This window comes from Polistes canadensis, unplaced genomic scaffold, assembly GCF_001313835.1.
Source record: "Polistes canadensis isolate GaletaPanama2010 unplaced genomic scaffold, ASM131383v1 scaffold_70, whole genome shotgun sequence".
NCBI classification, from domain to species: domain Eukaryota; kingdom Metazoa; phylum Arthropoda; class Insecta; order Hymenoptera; family Vespidae; genus Polistes; species Polistes canadensis.
This window is the reverse complement of record NW_014569617.1, coordinates 75,569-99,055: the sequence shown is the minus strand read 5'-3', so window position 1 is coordinate 99,055 and position 23,487 is coordinate 75,569. Positions and strand designations below refer to the sequence as shown.

General features: G+C 33.2%; 1 protein-coding gene and 1 long non-coding RNA gene across 6 annotated transcripts; both read right to left on the bottom strand.

Annotated features, from left to right (window-relative positions):
• Window positions 1-96: 96 nt before the first annotated feature.
• Window positions 97-18,323, bottom strand: LOC106786261 (serum response factor homolog B-like). 3 transcript variants are annotated; one of them, XM_014747447.1, is made up of 6 exons: window positions 17,990-18,076; window positions 17,052-17,155; window positions 14,825-15,774; window positions 2,046-2,217; window positions 1,901-1,958; window positions 97-1,574 (listed from the first exon to the last, which is right to left on the bottom strand). In XM_014747447.1, the coding sequence occupies exons 3-6, from the start codon at window positions 14,988-14,990 to the stop codon at window positions 885-887; spliced, it is 1,086 nt and encodes a 361-aa protein (XP_014602933.1). In that variant the 5' UTR covers window positions 14,991-15,774; window positions 17,052-17,155; window positions 17,990-18,076; the 3' UTR covers window positions 97-884. The 3 variants fall into 3 exon arrangements, with proteins under 3 accessions (XP_014602933.1, XP_014602935.1, XP_014602934.1); XM_014747449.1 differs by lacking the exon at window positions 14,825-15,774; XM_014747448.1 differs by lacking the exons at window positions 14,825-15,774; window positions 17,052-17,155 and having other exon boundaries at window positions 17,990-18,323.
• A 329-nt stretch (window positions 18,324-18,652) lies between these two features.
• On the bottom strand, window positions 18,653-23,487 carry LOC106786262. 3 transcript variants are annotated; one of them, XR_001381635.1, is made up of 4 exons: window positions 23,149-23,481; window positions 21,947-22,151; window positions 19,500-20,058; window positions 18,653-19,251 (listed from the first exon to the last, which is right to left on the bottom strand). It is a non-coding gene; the product is annotated as an uncharacterized LOC106786262 (long non-coding RNA). The 3 variants fall into 3 exon arrangements; XR_001381636.1 differs by lacking the exon at window positions 23,149-23,481 and adding an exon at window positions 22,414-22,428; XR_001381634.1 differs by lacking the exon at window positions 21,947-22,151 and having other exon boundaries at window positions 23,149-23,487.

The following is a 23,487-nucleotide window of genomic DNA, read 5'->3' as shown; positions in this document are numbered from 1 at the left end:
ATGTATATGTATAATATTTATATTATGTATATCTCGAGGATACATCATCGCTACTACATCAATACAAAAAAGGCTTCGCTTTTCTCGAAAAATCTATTTTTTTTTTATTTTTTTATTATTTCTTTTAAATATAATCGGTTTTTTCTTTTCGTTTGTTTCGTAAGAAGAGGTGTTCTTCCATCGATTAGAAAAAGGAGAATAAAAGTAACGGACGACAATTTCGTATCGTACGTACATCGAAAAATTTATTTTTTTGGGGTTTTTAAAAATTTCCTTATCTTTTCTTTTTTCCGTTATAGTTCGTTTAATTAATAGTTTTATACACAATCACGAAGTAGAAGAGTATTTCGTTTTCACGTCGAAAGATTGATTTTTCTGTTTGTTCCTGTTCCAGCGATTTTCCTCTAAATGATTTTACGTAGAGCATTCTTTTTGGCACTTTATACGTATAAGAAAGAAATCCATTTAATTAGACTTGATGCGAATTTTCGTACGTAGGATGTTTCCTCCTGATTACTTTGGCTTTGTTTCTTTCAATCGTCGATCCAATCACGTTTTGAATCCTTAGGCCACTACCACCATCTCTCCCTCCTTCCCTCCTACGCTACCATTTTTCTTCTAAACATCTTGTGAAAAGTTCTTATCGACAGCACAAGCACCTATATAAAGTACAAGAAGTTGAAGAACGCGAGCCGAGGATTAGGAGCGAGTATCTCAGAGAAGAAGGATCCTTCTTTTCTCATTCTGTGCCTTCTTTCTCCAGTTCTTTTTCTCTTTCTCTCTCTCTCTCTCTCTCTCTCTCTGTTCTATTAGCTCTGTTTTTCACAAGAAATAATTCCTGCGAATCGTGTTCAGTCTTATCTCGTCGTCCGTGCCAATCCTTGTCACGTCATTTGGGCGGCATTGAAGCCTCGTTTTCTCGGTACCGAGAAATGTTGGGGGTTACCGATTTGAAATTGTTGAACGAACGGATTGTTTCTGAGTACGTTGCCACCTGGTGACTCAGCCGAGTATTGAGACGATGGAACGATTATGCCAGTTTGTTGAAGATATTGTTCGCGATAGAGAGCCTGTTGAGTTACGTACTCCCCGTTTAGCGGATTCTGCGATCCGTAATGAAGTTTGCTCGTTGTTTTACTAGGTATTTGATTAGCGTTGCATTCCTTGAAACTATCCTGATAACGCAAACTAGTTGGGGAGCTTCCCGGTGGCGTGACATTCTTCAAACTTTGCGTTGGACTCTGCGTTATGGATTCTAGAACGTGTCTTGGCATGTTTGGCGAGGGACAATGGGTCTCCTGAAGACCATCCACTCGATTGGCGTTTCTCATAAAAATTGGTGCACTCTCTGGCCTACCACCAACGATGTTTCGCATACCCTCGCGATCCTTAGCACTGAGACTTTGTCTCGAAGTACTCAAAGCTGAATTATGATTCCTTTCATTTGACAAGGATGCTTGATTGAGGTCCGATACGCTAGACCACGTTACGCTCGCTAACTCCCATCGACGTAAAAGATTCGATACGTGTTCCGCTCTGTTCGTCGAGTCGAGAGCCTCGTCGTAATCAGGACCCTGAAAACAAATCAAAACGAACAATGAAAGAAAAATAATTCAACTAGATTGAATCTTTTTGTTAATTTTATTATTAGACCCCATTACGATTTCCATACTATTAGATTGATGTTCTTTTTCTATTGGATTACGCTTAGGGTAAATTAATGGCGCGAACAAGACGAACGAGCTGTCGCATGAATGAACGTTGTTATTGCGACGAGTCTAAAGGAAGGTTCCCCTCGTGTTAAAAACACAAACCTCGAGGGGACACCATTTTCTCGCATGGCCTGATTCTAATATAATACGACGCTATGATAACGATTCATTATTCTAATGTAACTTACATTTTCAATTTTTTCGTCAAGCATCTTGAAGAAATCCAATTGACTGGTAGATATCTCTCTAAAAATAAAAATTGATAAAAAAAAGATAATAGCAATGATCCATTAGTTTATAAAGCAAAATGACTATTTAATAATGAAAACTCACGCTTGTTGTAGCAGTGGTCCGCTTCCAGCCGCGTTCGGTTTCTTCTTAGCTTGATTTTTAATATCGCTCGAACCATTTTGTTCTTCGTTTCTATTGACCTCGACGCCGTTGTTATTAGTTTTGTTTCCTTTGGCATTGCCATTACCGTTCTTTGGTTCGACAGACGAGCTGCCTGTCAAAATAAATAATGAAATTCACATTATTTTCACACACACATCTTTTTCATTATTTTTTCCATTTAAATTTGCCGCTTTTCCTCATTATTTCCACGCTAAACTAACTAAGTCGACAAAAGAGAACAGTTCAAAGTTCAACGATGCAACTTGTAAACAAGTTTAATCTTATCATTAAGAAGAGATTTGCAATATGAGACAGTGAAAGGAAGATGAGAGAAAAATTCGTGACATTTTACTCGATGAAAAATAGATTCTCCCTAGCAAGAGAGCGAATAGATCCAAATCCTTTCTAACTTATTCAGAAAACATTGCTTATCAAACATATTTGATGGGGGTACGTGGTGTGTGCGTTGTGATTTTCGACAAATAAATATATGAAATTTGATATTTTAATAGATAGTATGTCATTTAAAGAAAGGATGCTCTAATGCGCTTTCTCTCTCTCTCTCTTTTGCGTTCTGTTAAGTTTCTCGTTGTGATAGCATGTGCACGTGGTCGATTCATTGGCACGCCAAGCAAGAACAGAAGGAGAATGAACTCGTATTACAATGAAACGTAAATAAACCTGACAACAACGTATACGTTCTAAGTTTCTTAATCTTATTTTAGACGAAATCAAAATTGTCAAGTTTCAATATTTTCATTTTCATGTCAAGAAAAAAAAACCCCAAAATATTAAGGATTATCTCAAAAGTTCCTAAATGATTTGATACACCGATTACAAGTTTTTACAAGTTTTTCCAACGTACTTGTGTCATAGTCCCGCAATTAATTGTACATAATACAAAATAAAATACATCTGCTTTATAAAGAAGTATAAACTTGAAATAACTATTTTTCAACGTAAGTACATATAACAAGAAAGAAGTCGGAGAAGAAAGAAACGAACACATTTTTACCATTTATTTATCAAAATGCAGATAAGAATGCAGCTGTCAATGGTAAGGTAATGGTCAAAGTCTATTGTAAAAGATGCAAAAACGTATTATTATTTATCTTTATTCTTTTAAAAATGACAAAAACCGATCAATTGTTATCATAATTGTTCGCAAAGTCTCCCATTATATAACGAATGCATAAAACGAAGAAACAAAAAATAATACGTTTGATCGAGAATATTTGTTTCTTAAAATTTTCAAAATATTATTTTTATTTGGATCTTTTATCGAAGAAATTTGACGAGTTGCACGCGTTTGTTAATATCGTTCGATATCTAATCTCTTCTAGTGAATTCCTATTAAATGAAGTTACTTCGATAATATCATCGTGGATTTCATGATTCTTTAAATGCGTGCTATCCATACATGCATATGTAAAATTCAGATGCATGTATTGTATTTATATGCGTATTTACGAAGAGGCCATTCTTTGCGTAAACATGTTTAGACAGTTATATTTAGCGGATACAAACATATTACGATTATAAGCTATCGCAATTGTATTAATTGGTAATGCAATTATTACAGGGAAACGTATTTATTCAATTTCAAGAAATATTTCAATAAATACAAATGAAGATAAAAAGAAGGAAGTATTAAAATTGCCAATGTTACTTTTATCAGAAATTTCGATTGACAGCAACATTGAATATTTTTACATTTGTATTTATAGCAATCGTATAATTGATTAAATATTTAATAATTAATTGTATTTGTTCTCTCTCTCTCTCTCATGCATTTTTTTGTTTGTTATCTGCCAATAAAAATGACGTACAAGCGGATATGAACGTTTCCACCTGATTGTGAGATTCGCTACTAACATAGTGAAATAAAGTGAATCCGAATAATGAAATCACGGAAACGCGTAACGAGTATGGAAATCTAATCGATCGATCATGATACAAAAACGAACGGCCACTGATTCGCAGATTCAATATCGGCATTTCAATTTCAATTACGGAACTGAACTAAAGTTTCCCAAAATGGTATTTTTACGATTAAAATGAAAGAATAAAAATAGTAACCCAGAAAGTTTTTTGATTCACAAATAGTATCGTCATTTGTCTATCGATTCGATAAAACACTTCTTCAATGAGAACAGTTACGAATTGTTCGAATTGGTATTGACTGCATTACTCGATACACACAACTCCCATTATAGATTTACAAATGGCGTAACACACAAGCAAGGATTAATGTCCAAGTTTTAAAACGCGAACGTGACTTTTGTCACTTAAATAAATTTTATTTGAAAAAATGATCCCGTAAGAAAAATAACCTAGAAAACAGTATAGACAACAGCGTTACCTAACATTGTCTGATCTTTTCTACTTAATTAAACTACGCCCTTGACTCGTACTTGCGTATTTTACGAACAAAGACATTACAAGGGATTCGAATAACAGAACTCGTGCTTCTCCTGTCGTGTCAGCAAAAAACGTCTTTTTTTCCTGAAGAAACTCAAAAGTTTCTTTGCTGATTCAATATAACTCCATTTTCTGATTCCATCGCGTTGATAATATCAAAGTCTTCGATCAATATAAAAAAACAGCAAAATAAAAAACCTTCACTCGACATTCGATATTTATCTAATATTTTGATTTGTTATCACAGAAATCGATATGTTTATTGTTTTGACGATATATTTCAAATTTTCGCGAATCGTTTTCATTTCGACGAGAATAATACTATCACTGCAACACAGTTGAAACGAGTTAGAAAACGTTTCTTGGGAAATATTTCCTCGACAAAATTAGAATTCATTTTTGTTGAATAACTTTGACATTTTTTCGTGCACCTTGTATGCACCTTGTATGCACATACGTGCATAATTTACATTAAACAGTTCTTATCTATCTTACGTGGAAGCGTCAAATTCATTTGTATTATCTTTATATCATATAAACGCATTCGTTGCAAATTTACAGATAACAGAAATCGCATTTTCAATATGCCTTTCTCATCATATTTCTTTATATTCGAGTTTTCATCATTTTCACGATTACCTTGCGATAAGCTTCTATATGATTTTATTTCATTCGATATATCAAGTATTATCGTGGTCTAATCAATTTATTATTATTTATCGAAATGTTACGTTGATCAATAAGAAAAACTTTCATTCCTTTTTTCAAACAAATGTTTCAATAGTTTGATCGAAAACAAATTGTTTCTATGCTAAGCTCCAAACTTTGAAACCCTCTTAAAATTCGACAAATATTGTTTATTATTCTATTGTTCTATTATTAACATTATTAATAATTATTAATTCATTCTACAAATATTTCTACTATTTCCTGTTACCTAAACTTTCTATTAGATTCTAACAAAACTAATCTCCCCCTCCCCCAAAAAAGAAGAAAAACAAAAAAAAAAAAAAAAAAGAAATCATAAAATATTCGTCTACGAGCATCGCGTATAATATTTTTCTAAAACATCTTGCAGACCTAAAATCCAAAATCAAAAATTGGAATAATATCTGAGAATACACGAAGAAAATTGATATCTCTTGAAATTAATTTGCAGATAAAATAAAAAGAAAGAAAGAAAACGAAGAGTATTTAGAATTTCATTCACTCCCCCATTGGTTTTTGATAGTACTTCTCACTCCTTGGCATCATGCCGAAGGTCAACACATACGTATTTACATACGTATTTAAATACATATACATTTATAAATATATCTATTTACGTATAAGCATTAAATATGTATCGTCTATATGCACATGATTTGGAAATACCTCCAGACGCCTACACGCGATGGATGCCAACATTTTATCTGATTATATATTCAGTATATTTACTCAAATTTACATATCAATATTTTATTTTATAACGATTTAACATCATTTTTTTTTTTTCCAATGATCATTAGATATTGTAGCGATCTCTTTTTATTAACCAACGAGATGAAATAAATTCAAGGTTAAAATCATGATAAGATATATCCAAATCTTAGACAATAATCGAGACAAATAATCCTAAAGGAGATGTTTCTGTGATCCTTTTACACGTACATTAATGCAATTTCTATTTATATACGTATATGTTTACACGTAACCGAACACGTAGATAAATTAGACTACGTACATAAATTTAGAACTAGTGCAAATAAACAGATTCAAAAGCGAAAGTCGAAGACGCGCGAACGGTGTATTCTTCTTCTTCTTAACAATTTCAAGTGAACGATTAGGGGATCTCTTTGACACTTGTCGTGTGTTGTCGCTGTCAATTTTAATGCAATTGCATATAAATGTATGTACGTATGTATATGCTCGAGATAGTTAGGCATGTATTTTGTGCATATACGAGTTGGCGAGCACGTTCTACCGTGGCTGGTGCACGCGATAAATATGTCGAGGACATGTGTGATTGCATGGGAACGAAAAGTCAGATGAATTCTGATGTCCTCTGTGCACAGAGAGAAATATGTATATAGAAAATAATAAGTAGAAATTTCACTTGTTTTTTTTTCTCTTGTGTTCATTTGTCAAATATAAATTCTTCAAATAATTGTTCTTATCTTCATTTCACAACGGAAAAGATAGTGAAAATACAATTCGTGCGCATTGAATGCATTAGCGCGCGCGCGCGCGATTTTCCTTTCGAAATAATATTTTTCTGTAGACAAAATATTGAAGAATATTTCGTAGAATTTAGATGTCAGTGTTTTTGATACGTTCGTCGATAATATCATAAACTTTGACCACGTCGTCCATAACGGTATTAAAATGAGACAAAATTCAACGGAGATCTTTGCGCAGACGCGACACGCCAATTTCTAAACCATCGACGCCTTTGCCCTGCACTTTGCCCTGCACTTTGCCCTGCACTTTGCAATGCACTTTTGCATGCAAATTTTGTTCTCTGAAAAAATCTTGAATTGAAAGAAAGTTGGAGAAGAAAGTTTGACCGTGCACGATATCCGCATTATCGGTAGGCGCATATAGGTGCATTTAAATGATAACTCGATTACACACACCTTTACCAAACTCATTTAAGGCATAACGTTCTATCCTTCTCTTTCTTTCCGGTGACGTTAACAATCGTCGCGTATCTCTACGCAAGGTGCTGGTGAACGGAATTTATATTTAGCAAAGGCACGCGTGTAAACTTTACGTCAGAGGCTTGCATATTATACGCGGACATTTCGCTTAGTTTAACAACAGTCATCGATTACATATGACTTAGCTAATGCACTATGAAACATCTAAATACGAAAATGATGCAACAACGTTATACACTTATTTCATCTGTAATTTTGTATATTTTTATTTGATCTTTCGTATGCTTTAAATCGATGCACTTGGAATGATGCAACAGATTTTCTACACAGCGAAATCTAATAGCAAATGATTGTGACAATCTGGAAAAAGTAGATCTGCAAATTTTCTACGAATGTTAGTTTGATCTCGTTAGAAAACTTGTAGAGAAAGTCTTGTTAAAAGAAATAATATTCCAATCTTCGAAATATTTTTTATCGAAACTCTCTTTTTCTTTTCTATCAAAGATAGAAGTTTCCACTGTGAAGTTCAACAGGACAATCCTCTAGACGAGAATATGTTTACATTGTACACACTTCGAACGGATTCACCGAAGAAGAAACTTACTTGTTGCACAGGATATATACGATTTCACTGAAGTACGATCCTAAAGAGTACAGCGCAAAGAAAAAGTTCTTAAGAGTTAGGAGATTTCAAAATCAATTGTAAGAAATGATTTGGAAACGATGCAAGAGGGTCGTCAATTTTGAAGAAAGGAAAACGTCGTCGTAGGAGATCGGTGGTTGAACAAACTGTGAACAACGAAATTGGGGTCAACTTCATCAAGAGCAATCAAAAGTTAAATAGGATGAACTTTAAACGTCCTTATGATGGTTGATTAAATAATTTCGAGATAAATCAAATTTGCGACATCTACGAATTTATGTAGACGATGGAATATATTTCCTTGATATTATTAATAAATGCTCGAAAAGTATCGATAATAAACAATAAATGAAACAAGTAACGATCTTTGGTATCGATCTTTGAAGGGTTTCTCTCTTTGTAGATCACCACGTGTTATTGCTAACTCTAATTTTGACCACTATATTAAAACATAAGCTATCGACTTCCATTGCGATAATATAACGATCGTTAACCAGCCGTGATAAAAAATAATCTAAAGTTTAGTATCCTATATTAAAACTGTGTGTTTCTATTCTAAAGGAAGCAAAACATTTGTAAAAACAAGAAAATGATGATATACAACGACGTGACACATTACACCACGTGGAACTTTATGTTGCATTTGTAATTTGTAGGATAACTCGCGTAGGAATTATTTGTTTCTCGATGTAGAAAATCATTTGGAGGAACTTTTGTTGTACTACTTAATACTTGAATTATACGCGAGGTTGTACATTGATTTTCCATGTATTTCCATGGAGGTAAAAAAGAAAAAAGAAAAAAAAAAAGAGAGGAATGCCCGGGCAATGGATTAATGTATTATTCAAAAAGAGAACGAGCGGAGGCGGTCGCGCGATATTGGCGCAGTTGCAGAGAAGGCTATAATTTCATCGACTCTAGGTGCACTTAATAAATTCATATAGCGCGCGTGCGGCAGACACTTTCAGTTGATTGGAATAAGAGTGTCTCTAATCCTCCTCTTATAAGTTTCAATTCTAATTAAATAATAATAAATTAATATACGAGATAACGAAATAACCTCCCTAAAGAAAATTGTAGTTTGACATTCATTATTTCGTTCATTTCGCATGAATAAATTCGTATGAAAAAAGTAGAAGAATTTATTCGTATAATCGATTGTGACCCAAATGATCTAAACAACTAAAATAGGATTTTTGCTGCCTAGAAGCAGCAAATACGAGACCACAAGGATCGCTCTAATTGCGGGAGATTTACACATGTGTATACGTGCAACATATACGAAGAAAGCAAGGTGAATAAATCGCAAACAATGCAACACTTGCTATGCAGCAAGCTACGGATTACGTATTACGATTTTAATAGCTATTTATATTTTGAACGAGTCCGTTAATAGCATTACTACCTGTCGGCAATTATATTCTGCTAGGCGCGTTCGTGTCAAAGTCCTAAGAAGAAGAAGATTTGAACTATTTTTTATTCGAAATTTTCCGATCTAAATTTATAATATCAATCTTATTTATATAAAGGGAGAAAATAAGAAATAAATGAATTTCGACATAAAAATAACGAGAAAATATTAAATATGTTTTTTTCTTTGAATACAACTAGTGGTGGTATAGTAAATCTAACTAACACACGTTAAATTATATCGACTGGATGTATAGAATTTCTTGGAGGTCTTCTATTCTTGTATCTTTCATAACGATTTATTATGAAATCAAATAAATAGGAAAAAAAGTCCATTGGAAAGATGTGCTGAAACATATTAAATCTTGTATCTATTCGTACGAAATGATTTCCATTATTTCCTATTAGAGATAGAGAAATGAAAAACGTTCAATCCGTTTGATTGGAACGATAATAATCCTCTCTTTGTGTATTTAGATTATCGGTCAAGATTCTTCTTACGCGTTTATTGCTATTAACAGATAAACATGATAACGATATAAAAACCTATACGAATAATGATTATTAGAATGATCACGATGTTGATCGTTAAAAAGGATAAAAAGCATAAAAAAATGTATGATCTTGAATTGAGGGAAAATCGGTGTCCTGTCTACTTGGCTCTCTCCAATTTCTCTCATATTTCATATAATAATAATAATAATAATCGATCGTCCTAAATATATCTTGACCTTTTTCATCTCTCGCATTAATGTAAAAGGAACATTACGAGCAACAAAATATCGCCATTATTTTCTTTCCTTCTACAATATTTTATTCTGATAAAATGATTATATGCGAAATGGATTGAATGCGTTTGTAGGTAATTTGAATTATTTCTTACTCTATTTCTATTATTCCAATGAATTTTCTCATATTGTTATTAAGAAAAGCCTTTCGTCGATGTTAAAAAATCGATGATTCATTTTATTAAACGCGTTGCTAATGAATCATCGCATTGGTCGCCGGGATTTCTCGAAAACAACAAAATCTCACTCGAATTACTTTCCCGTTCGATAAGAAGATGAATCTTGAATACCAATTATGAATCATTAGATATCTTTAATTATACCTTTTGTTCTTTTCTTTTTTCTTATATCAAATTATCTTCAATTAGAAAAAATGTGTCGCGAAAATACTTCTAGAAGAAATGAATAAAGTAAATATTAGAACCTTTTGAAATTGATTGATTGAAAAATAAAAGGAATACAATTAGTCGACAAAATGAATCGTATTGTTTAGATGTAATGAAAATATAGAAAGAAAAGTTGTTGCAATCTATCGAATAGCACAAGGATACCGACGACGGTAAACGGTGTTTCAAATTACCGATATGGTCACTACTGGTTTCCCTCGAAAGTGATACTACGCGACGACAGAGACAATCGATATTACTTACACTCTCTCTCTCTCTCTCTCTCTCTCTCTCTATTTCTATAAATAAATATACGGAGATATATATGCTGTTGCGATGAAGTCACGATTTGTAAAAAAAGACAAAAAACATGCGATTAGTGACCTTACGAACGATTACGAAGAACGACCTAACGACTAAAGTAAAGAGCTTCGTCTCGATAACACGTGGTGATATGATAACAAGCCTATCTCTCTCTCTCTCGCTACTGTTTTTAAATGTACAGATATGTATATAAAAATCAGGCAACGAGAAAAAAAAACACGTACGACCTTTTTTTTCCTTTTGATACATTGTAAACACGAAGAGAGATATTTTCAAGTCTGAACCTTGTATTCTTATTTATAGACGATTCTAATGTAAACCACAAAAATATATCTTTGGATAACATAATCGCAAATAACACACATAGATCATACTCGAGAATTGCGTGTATCGACAAAAATCAAAACACTATTTTTACATGAAAAAACTTTGGAGAAAATGAGTCGAGATTAATCTTGGCATCGCGCCAAAATAAAAGGAAAAAGATAAGCGAACGATTTTTCGTTTCACGTCGTCGACCGATAGAGATAAATGCATTCCGAAATGCATGAGCCGCCTGAAGAAAGATAGGAAAAAATAAGAAAGTAAAGTAGCACGTGCGAGATCTTTGCTAGTGTATTATGGATCGAGGACGAATACCAAGCTCAAACGCACGTTTCTTTTCCCCCTTCCAGCATGCAACCCTGCCGCCAAGTTTTTTGCATACTCCTGTCAAACAAATTTTTCCCTTTCGACTAAATTCATTAATTAAAACTAAACTAAAACTAAACTAAAAGAAGCAAAAACAAATAATTCGATATAAATTGATTTTCGAATTCTTCTAGACACTGTTTATAACATCTTTCCTATCTTTCTCTTTGTCTTTAAATTGAAATCCGCTTTTCAAGAATCATCCCATATTAGTAGACTTAGCTTTTTATTTTACGGCTATTGTTACAGAGAAAAATCGTCACTAAGGGAGAATAGTAAAAGGGCGTGAGAAGAAAAAAAAAAAAAAGAAGAAAGGTAGAAAAGGGAGCAATTTTGATCGAGGCGAGACAATGATACCATCTTTTTTCCATTCCGCCATTATAAATCTAAACAGAGTCTTTTCTCTCGTGGGGTGCTTTTCCCTTTGAAACGAATGCTTTTATGAAGAAGCCCTACACACACACACACACGTTTCTCAACGAAGAGGATAACGCTGCAATTGGAGCAAACTTTTACAACCCTTTATATGTATGCATCTATGTATGAGTAAGATAGAGATGATAGAAGTAAGCAGATAAAACGAGGTCGAATCGAATTCGTAGGAGAAATTTAAATCCTAGTTATATGCCAGACCGAAATACTTTTTTAAACTCCATTCCATACTCGAGAGAGTCTTCCTTATGTAACGTTTTTCAACCATTTTCTTTTTTTCTTTCGATAAATGATCGCGCACTAATCAGTGCCTATTTTAATTCAATCATTCCAATCTATCATTCCATTTCTATTCAAAATTGTTTAATTAATTAATAAATAAAAAATGTGCTATTCAAAATTAATTAATTTTTTTTACAAGTTTTTCAAACATATTTTTCAAAGATTATCAATCATTTCTGAACTTACAATTTAGGATTCTGTATAGAAAAATTAGCCTTAACGATATTTTGAAAAATATCTTTATTTATCATGAAATATGTAATTAATCAAACAAGTAGATATAAAATATGAATATTCTTTTTAAATAGAAAACCTATACTTATGTTAGATAACTGTACGATATTATAATGGAAACGACAAAAGTCGACCTATAAAAGAAGGTAAAGATAGAAATTAGGGAATTATCCAGATACCTACTTACATAGATAGATAAAAGGAAAATAATAAATACACGATAGTCGCTTCGTGACTATCGTCACGTATCGTCATCGGAATGGTTGCTGTTATGTACCTAAGCTAAACTTTAAATGGACCAACCCTTTTTTTTTTTAAACACAACTAAAGGGAAGAGATTCTTTTAGATATAATTATATGTGACAGGTAGAAAACATTTAATCTCAGCTGATCTCGCGTTATTGTCGTCTAGACGTTAAAAAATCTAGCCTTGACATTCTTCATTCGACTACGTACTAAGTTTTTGATCTCTCTCTCTCTCTCTCTCTCTCTCTCTCTCTCTCTCTCTCTCTCTCTCTCTCTCTTCTTATACGTATGAACGCGTGAATGACGTATTTCANTCTCTCTCTCTCTCTCTCTCTCTCTCTCTCTCTCTCTCTCTCTCTCGTCTTATACGTATGAACGCGTGAATGACGTATTTCAATAAATAACAAATTGTCGTCAAATTTCCTTACTGTAATATCATACGTAACTGTTTTGAAATTGTCCGATTAATTAGCAAACATATCATAGACGTACATATGTATGTATGTACGCGATATAGAAGATGATCGATTTATAGAAAATAAAAAAAGACTAAGAAATAATAATGGAATACGCGAGTCGTAAAGATTTTGAACGATTACCATATGCTATAGCACGGAATCCCGGTCAACAATCGCGGATACGGTCTCCTTCGTATATTTCGCGTATTTCTGTGAATCAGATCAACTTAGGGAGTATATTTATTTAAAAAAAGAACAAACAAATTTCTAACTCAAACATTCCCAGATTTCGAGAAAGACAAATTTAGTGAAAATCTACTTTTTGCATGCAAAGAAAAATATTGATTAGACAACAGCTAAAATAAAATACAAGCTGAATACGCACTTATGCGAAGAAACAGAGGATTAATAAAAAAACATTATGCCTGCCTAGTATGAGTCAGAATGAGAGAGTCACACGCGAGATGCAACACGAATGCGAATTCCACGATTTGCTTTTACGAAGCGAAACGCGAGACGACCTCAAATTAGACGACGCCTAATCTCGAATTTAGAAGCTTCTTCTTCGTCGTCGTCGTCGTCGTCGTCGTCGTCGTCGCCACCACACATACGAACAAGATATTACCGAGTTCATTCCTTTTAATATGTCCATTTCAAAATAATAATATTCAAGAAAATAACTCTTCTTATTCTTCGCCCCACTCTCTTTCGATATTTTTTTGTTTTATTTTTACATTGACCCAGCACGCGAACTCCTTCGCGATATCGATCGGTTTCGAAGCTAACATAAATGCAACAACATAAGTTCACTCTTCTTATACTTATGACTGAAAAAAAATAAATATGTAATATATATGTGGTAACACGGAAAAAATAAATTCAAAGATATATGATATATTCTGCATGAGATATTAATTTATAAATTAAACAGTAAACTTAAGGATGGTTTACGTATACCTGTCAAAACTATAGCAAATTAAATAGCAATTTGTTATTCAAGAAATTCATATTTGCTAAAACTGTAAATCCAAATTTAAAACTGGTTGTCACATTTAGTATTAATAAGGCCAAGTTTTTCTAACCTAATAAACTACAAAATAATATAAAATTAATTAAATGCAATAAGTGTTCCTGAATTTTGAATTTTGTTAACTTGACCTAATTGTTTTTCAATAGAGTTTCTATAAATTAAAATATATCGATTATATTATTCTCATTAATGATATGAGAGTAAATGAAGAAATTAAAAAATTTAGCAAGAGATCGATCGATGTCCAAAAGAGAGAGAGAGAGAGAGAGAGAGAGAGAGAGAGAGAGAGAGAGAGTACCATGGTAATCAGCTAAAAATAGTAAGCTTCCGCTTTTATTCTCTCTAATACGTCTTCTTGTATCTGAAGCATGAAAATACACACACATATATATACACGCATGTATAGAAGTGTGTGTGTGTGTAAGGCAGATTGAATTTCAAGAGAAAATATCAATTCAAAATGATTTGCAGATTTATCTCTAACCAGACTAAACAAATAAATATAAGAAACAATAAATTTGACAAAATGAAATAAAAAAGTGAGCTAGAAAAAAGGAATATTTGAAAGTGTTAAAATTCGACACAGTAGAATACAAAATGGCATCTGTTTGTAATATTTCCGATCAAGTTCGAAAGCAGGAAAAGATAGAGGTAAAGAATTCCGACGTTACACGAAGGTTAACGGAAGGGGAAATAGAAAGAATAAAAGTAAAAAAATATATTAGAATGTTCTTACCCTTAGCTCTGCGAGCCAGATGCGAAATATTTTGTCTGAGAACTTTAAGCCACATCTTGGCGCCTGTTTCCTTGTTTTCTAAATTCGAGGCAGGCAAGGACGATTTCCTGCGAGTTCGGCGTTTAATTGGTATTGTTGAAGCTTCCCTCTTAGGGGGAGGAAGCATAAGAAAACAGGATGCCACATGCCCTTCCACTTTGATCACAGTTTATAACGTATTTTCAAAAGAAAAAGTCTAACAATAAGTCTGCTTTTTTTCTTTTAAATTTTTCTCTCTTTCCAAGTGAACACTCGTAAATATATTACTTTCCAAAAATAAGGATCGATCGGTAATTCCTTAATATATCGAGTTAATATCGAGTTAATATCGAGTTAATATCGAAATTACGTAACGAGACGAATGCTCTTAAATGAGGAAATATTGAAAAAAAATATGAAAACGAGAACGTTCTTCACAGATGAAATATCGTAGCAAGACAAACACTAAAAGCGGGGATACGCATGGCTTTTATACACGTTCGTTGGATCACGTAGGCACACGTTCGCACAGTTGAGTGAGCCTTCCCACAATAACTACTATCCAAGCACGATGATATCGGCCCCCGAGCCTTGAACGAGTGTACTACACCTATATATCGCCGTCAAAGTTTTCCTCCTCTCTTCTTGTTTACCGAAGAGTACGCGAAACGACGTCGTTTTACGCGATAGATTATACGTAAGTAAGCAAGTAGTACTCCTACGACCGTTAATGCGTTCTTTCGCGTCCTTACTCGCCGGCGTATGTACGCTCTACTGCGCGACTACTTGCTGCGCACGCAACTCCAATGGTAGGGGAGCCAAACCTACCGAGAGCGCTGATTGGTCAACGCGCTAGCAAGTAGGGAGGGCTCCGCGGTACTGGGATAACGACCACGTGACTGCTTGCCGCCTTGTCGCCGCCAAATTTGAACCTAAACAATACCTATCTATTTGAATATTTTATTATTTATTTTACTTTATTTATCATATACGTTATTATATCCGTTATAAGTTTTTTATTATTATCGGTGATGGGATCAAACAAAACAATCAAAGCGTAAATTATGGAAAAATATCAATTTCTATTTTATTTCTTTTTATATATAAAGATCGAAAATTCTTTTCCGATTACCTTAACAATGTACGTTTTTCTCTTTTTTCGACAAGCAAATTTGTTTTTACATTCTATTTTGACTCGACGTAAATATATCGATTACTAAGGTCTGAAGATTGCATGCCTCTTTCACTGTCTCTATGAGTTAATTAGAAAGAATGTGCGAATACAAACAAATGAAACGATTTAAATCCGGTCTCGTACCAGTTTAATCTGCAACGATTCGTTAACGCTTCATATATAAATACGCACGCGCACGCGTATACACACATCGAATAAAACATGTAATAGTTATCTTTTCTACCAAAGCATAAATGATTAGACGAAAACAAAGTTAAATTGTCAAAGAACACTTGAGGATATATATATATATATATAAAGATCACTGATAATTAATATAATAAGAAATTCAACAATTAACACGATGCTTCAATGTTATCTGATTTCACTTAACGATCATGATTTTTGTACGAAAACGTGATTAATTCGACTCAGCCACGTGAGATCTTAAAGATAAGATCTCTCTTTTAAAATGTTAATTCCAAAACTAATAGATCATCTCGAGTTTGATTGAAGTTTAAATATACATACTCGTATAACTTTGTACTTGAAACATTGTCAATATACATTTTCAAATGTGTGAACAAGTGAAATGCATCAACAACTAAAGTTCGTTTAGATGAATTCGTTTAAATGATTTCTACTTTATCACGCAAATACTATTATTTCATTTAAACGATGATTAAGCTGGTAACGAGCTTCTAATCTTCCGTTTATTATATTTCATTTCACAACTTTACTATCTCTTTCTTTTTTATTAATCTTTCCAATTATTTCCTTAATAATATCCCAAAAATATCGCTAGAGGAAGTTAAATAAACGCAAAGTATTGAATATATAAACGAAAATATAAGAAAGAAGAAGAAAAACTAGAGTAGGTGGAATATATCAAATGAAAAGACAATGGAAGGCTATTTATTAAAGGTTTTAATCATAATTAAAACTCTCCGATAAAACTCTCACTCGAATATTATTGGGAAAAGAAAATTTAGAACTATGACCGATATTAATAATAGCCTCAGACCAACCTCTTACCTCCTCGCATTACCCTAGTTCCTATGAATAATGTATTTTCTTCAGGAAATCATTGCGAGCTCCGAAAGAGAGACCCAAGCGTTCCAATGGAAATCATGACGTTCCTCAACAAAAAATAATATTAAATACAAAAACAATTTATAGTAGTGATAAGAAATGAATGAAATCGCGTATGATGTGTAGATGATGATTTTCAACAAGAGAATAAATATCATACAAGAATGGATATACGATAAGCTTTGTCTCTCTCTCTCTCTCTCTCTCTCTCTCTCTCTCTCTCTCTCTCTCTCTATGATAGATTATATAATATTAAATGTTAAAAAAATATTGATAAAAATTCGAATAAAATTGGAAACAAAGATAAATCTGTGCAACGAGTAAAGTTTTCATTTCTGATCGATCGTCGATCATCGTTATCTCTCATACACTGACTAATACTGTATTAATCTTATGAAAGTAATCATAAGTTTTCCTTCCCTTCTCTATCTCTCTCTTTCTACTTCTGTTTATAAAAGAATAGAGGATAGAGAACGTCGACGGTTCAGCGTATAGATTAATCAACGCGCGTTCGTTTAATTAGAATCATCGAACCAACAATTACTTGGCGGAACCAGATTGACGGAGTAACGACGCCAATTACGTCAACAATGGATGTTCCTCGCAATATTATATGAAGGGTGCAACAAAATTACACAACTAAAATTCCAAACTAAATCACACCTACGCAAATAACAAAAACATTTCATTTTTAAATCATACCAAATCTTATTCTAATTTATATTCATTTCCTCGAGCAGAAAAAAAACGATATAACTGATTATCTACGCTCATTGGTTAACCTAATCGAATAAAATCCAAATATTTCGGTAAAAAGCCTACTCGATGAAACTAAAAATATCAAATAAACAAAATGAGAATAACAAAATATGATAACTCACGTATAGAGTCTCCATTTTTCTTGGTGCTATTGTTCTTGTTCTTCTTGTTCTTTGTATAGATGTTACCAATTTTACTCTGGCCACAACCCATCCTGTTCACCTCATGCGACAGCACCGAATTCACTCGTACACGAAATAACAATATTATCGTCGTGTTTTTCTTCCTCTTGCTCTTTTTCTTATTCTTATTTAAATATTGTATTCGAACTACCAGAGAGTATAGCTTTTCTTTCACATTCCTTTCACTTTCTTCACATCGAAAAAAGATTAATAAATCTTGCACGAGGGCGATCAACTTTTTTCAACGAATTCTAAACTCCAATATTTTCTTCTTCTTCTTCTTCTTCTTCTTCTTCTTTAATACAATCTTTGTTTCTTTTAGATAACAAACAATTTATATAAATATTAATATTAATATATCAGCCTTTGCAACGCACAAATTTATATACATATAAATATTCTTCTTTCTCTTCTTCTTTGTATAGACACTTAATATACATTTATATATTGTATATATTTCTATAATATGTTACAGATAAAGATGTACAGTGTACACTGTAGAACAAGACAAGATTGTATAGCTTTCTTCTCTTTCTCACTTTCTTTGTATTTCTTTCTATTTATTTATCAATTTATTTATCTATTTCCCTCACATACACACACCTTGCAAAACCCGCCTGTTCAGAGTGCAAAACGTCACGACGACGACGACGACGACGACGACGACGCCGCAAGGACAACGCGATTGGAAGAGAAATATGTATAGTTTTGTTTATATGTTTGTATATATACGGGGTACGTGTACGTGTACGTGTACGTGTACGTGTAGAAAAATAAGAAAAAATATTGAAAAGAAAAATGAAGAACCTTGGGGGAACTCTCAAGAAGATATGTGACTCGTCGATAATAACTTTGAAAAAAAAAGAAAAGGAAATAAAATAGAAAATAAAGATCGGAACGCGAATTTTATCAAATCAGTCTTTTCGCTGCTCGACAAAACATCCTCTCTAATGATTTCTTTTTTATCTTCTCCTTGATTTTTGGCTTCTTACAATGTTCTTCTTGTTCTTCTTGATTTCGTATCGTTTTTTAATTTAGTAGATGGAGTAACTATTTCACGCGTATATTTAAATATATTTTTGATGATAGATATTTTCAGTCTTTTTCGTACACGTTGGGAAAAAAAGACTGTACGATGACGTAGTTGCAGTCTTGCGTTTTAGGAATTCGTTCACCGTGATAGAGTCCTCAGGAGGGTCCTCCTATAAATCGTAATGAAATATAATATTTGTTATTGCGAACACAAAATCGATAGAAGATACGATGTGCAACTATAAACTGTTATGATAAATTCCCGAGCTTGTTTTATTGTTTTGCTTGATTTGAAGAAAAAAGATAATCAACCTTTGCCATAAAACAATTTCACATAAATATCTATTATCTGTACAAATATGGAGGAAGGAAATATGAAGAAAAGATAGATCAGGGTGAAATAAATGCATGTTATTACCCGAGTCCATACGTCCAATCCATTCTGCTTAACTCATCTGTTCTACGGCATGGTATAAACATCGGTTCTATCATCTATCCCATGTCCAAATCGACGTCTTCAACATCTTTTAGTCTCGTTGTTCTATACATTCGTACTATCTATCACGATAGTAGGTTTTTTTTTATTTTTTATTTAAATGTCCTTAGTAAATATCTTACTATACCCCAATTACGTCTGGAATATAGACACACTTTGCGTGTATCTTCTTCGAGATTCTCCCAAAAAATATACGTTATCAATTCTAAGATGGATAAGAAGAAACGCATAGAAAATTCATCGAAAAGAGAAAGAGAATGTTCATTTTTTCCCCATGGAAAATATTACGATAAGAGTGTGACCAAAAACTAGGATGATGGTTTTCAATTTTCTGATCTAACGACATGTCAACGACATGTTTCTTTTACATTTTTTTCTAATCTTTTCCTTTTATTTCTTATTTCTTTTGCTTCAATAAACGACGAGTTCTACGACTATGGCCAGGTTCTTCCCTTCTCGATTAATCGGACTCAGCTGCGCACTATAAGAACAAAAAAAAAAAGAAAAACAAATTACATCGAATTAGCATCCAGAATTTATCTTCGTATCGCTGATCTTTTATCTCCATTCTAGCCATTTTATTTTTTTCATTGAATTATAAGAATAATCGAGATTTCATTTATCAAAAAATATGATTGCAATATATTTTTTCATGCATTCACTTTCATTACTGACGTTGGCAACTTCTTTTATCTACAATAATAATAATAATTAATACATAATTATACATCTTACATATGTATAATACGATTGCTCGTACGTTAGCGTTATGAATGCCCCTTTGTGTTGCTAATTTCTTTTACTTAACAATTTCATTTAACGAAAGTAGTTAAATTATATCGATATGTTATTTCTCGTAAAGAATTGGGAGATGATTTAATATTAATCGATGGTTTTTATCGACAGAGAGAGAGAGAGAGAGAGAGAGAGAGAGAGAGAGAGAGAGAGAGAGAAGGAGAAAGAGAAACGATTTAGCAAAAGAAGTTACTGATAGAAATTCTTATCAGCAATATCCACCTTATCATTCGACTTATCGATTCGATACAGAAACATACCGTTTATTTAAAAAAAACAAAAGGCTCCACGTTAATCCTAAGAATAATTTCTTCTCATCAATTTTATTGAATATTTTGTATTTATTTAATAGGGACAAATATTGAAATGATATTTCGATTGGAATGTTTAAAACCTGTTGCTCTCTTCGAACAGACGAATGAAAAATGAGGACATGCAAATACACAAATACGCGTCGGTAATCGTACGAATCAAATTAATTGGCTCAATTTATAGAGAAATCTATCGAACCTCGATTTGAAATTACAATGAAATTTTTATCGAAGATTGAATTTTATTTAATAATCAAATAAGATGAAACAAAAAAAAAAACAAGGGAAGAAAATGATGAAACAATTAAATACATTCGACGTATTAATTTGATTCAAAGAGTTTACACACACACAATATTTCTATAGGTATTAAATATAAATGAAAGAAATGAAATAACAGAAAGCCAATTTAAATGCAAAAATAATGACAGCACGAATATTACAAGAAATAGAAAAAAAGGGATGATGATGCAAAATTGGCTTTAAAAAGAATAGATAAATAGGAGGAAAAAATAATAGGAAATGAAATGAACGATGACGGAAGGATTTATCGTTCATTAAATTGTTTCTGTCCTGAAGTGTTAGTTCGATCGATCGAATTTAATCTTATCTCAACGTAGCTCTGCACACCGAGTAGATTAATTTATACTTTATTCTGGTCGTTCCTACGTTCTTTTCGCGATCCCTAAATCAACTATCTACACGCATAGAAAGAGAAGACCTCTCAATCTCTCTCTCTCTCTCTCTCTCTCTCTCTCTCTCTCTCTCTCTCTCTCTCTCTCTCTCTCTTTTTCATTTTAACTTTCATTTTCTCTTTTCCTATAAAAAATGTGTACTCAAAGTACGTTTAATTTCTCTATCTCTCCAACTTCAAGTTTAATCTTCGTACTTCGTTTCTTATTCGCACGATAAGCTTTTGAAAAAAAAAAAAAAGAGATTGCTATGGAAGAGAAAGAATGCAAAGAGAGAAGGTAACGTACAATTGACCTTGATTTAATTCGATGGGAAAGAACTGACTGGAAAATTCATGCGTATGATTTCATCGATCCTAACTTAACAACGACCCTATACTTAGCCCTTGCATTAGAACAACAATGACTATTAATGATATAGAACACACACGCATCAAATTCTTGTCACAGTCAGTATCTTGATTTTCTTTATCTTTGCAACTATGTATTTATACGCTACTTGCGTATAAATTTATACATACTCACATGTATACTCGCATATTGATGGAAACGAGAATGCAAGCTTACTTACTACGTAAACTTCGTATCAGCGTTTAATCACAAAACGGAAGAATACGAGTGCGATGTACTTGCGATGATCTACGACATTTATAGATTTGTATGTTTTTACGTGAGTCTACGTGATTTGAAAATAACAACAAGGTAGGAAACTGCTGTGTGTATAGTACGTGATTAGGAAATCATTATCGTTCGCTTCCTTCCTTCCTTCCTTTCTTCTGAAATGAAAAGTAACAAACGTTGTAATAAATGAGCCGAGCTATGCAGAAACTCATGAACCCCGAAGAAATATTCATTTAATATTAAAAATGATAAGAAGAAAAAAGACCAAAAAATGGATAAATTCCCTCTGCAATTTGCTCGAAATGATTAGAAATTCCCACTTTAGTTTAGAATCGATAATAAATATTTTCGATAAATGAGGATATTCTTGTTTTTCTTCTTTTCTCTCTGGAATAAATATTTCGTCGTGGCTCCTACGTGCAATACACATCCTTCCGCCGCATTCTTATTATATTTTTCTTTTGTTTCCGTATTTATTGTTTTCTTTTTCGTCGAATATAACGCGACACACATAGTCGGTAAAGAAACTGCGAAGTGGAGGACGACTACTTAATTATAATACTTATAATAAAGACTAAATTGATGACTATATTGAGAAGATCCTCCGCCACTGGCTGGGTTGACCATTACCACCAGCATACCAGCACTATTCCAGCAGCATTACCACACACAACCCGCGCCTTTGGATTTCGCGCAAAGAAAGCAATATGGCGATCGATATGTATGTACAACGCGGTTAGCCGCTTTTGACAGTTCGATGACACGAAATATAAACACGTTCGCCATATCTATTTGTCAAACTATATTCGAATCAATTTTTCGAATGAGCGACAAACTTTTGCAAACAAAAAAAACATAATAAAAAGAAGACAAGGCGCGATAAGAAATCATTCTTAATCCCCTTGACCATAAACAAATAATTAGACGCATGTATACGTTAATATGAAAAAACAAATTTCTTTTGAAACGCAAAACTTTGTTTGAAGAAGATATGTGTCTAGAAATATAAAGCGTGATGATGTATCTTTGCCCTCTCGCTCGCTCTTTCTTACTCGACGGCTCTTACTCGACGAGAGGAAATGTGTGGTGGGAGTGGTAAGTAAAGAAGATCCCAACGTCAGCCGAAAATTTCAATTACTATACTCAACTAACCTCGTTCTTCTTAATAGAGACCAGACGACGCACGCCACGCATATGAGCACACATGCAAACACAGAGACGTGTCCACCTGTTTTTCGGTCGTAGCAACACCCACACCCACACCCACACACGTATTACACAGAGAAACACAAGCTCGTCTCTCCTATAGTGTTAACAATTGATCTGGTTGAAAGTGTAAAAATAAGGAGGAAATAAAATGTCAGTTGTATATAAATAATAAACTATGAAATAAATGAAAATAGAGATAATTGGATGTGCCGCGCGAAAATGTGGGTCCGCACACATCGACCACCCTCGAGGTTCTAGCATCGACTATTCGTCCGGCTGAGG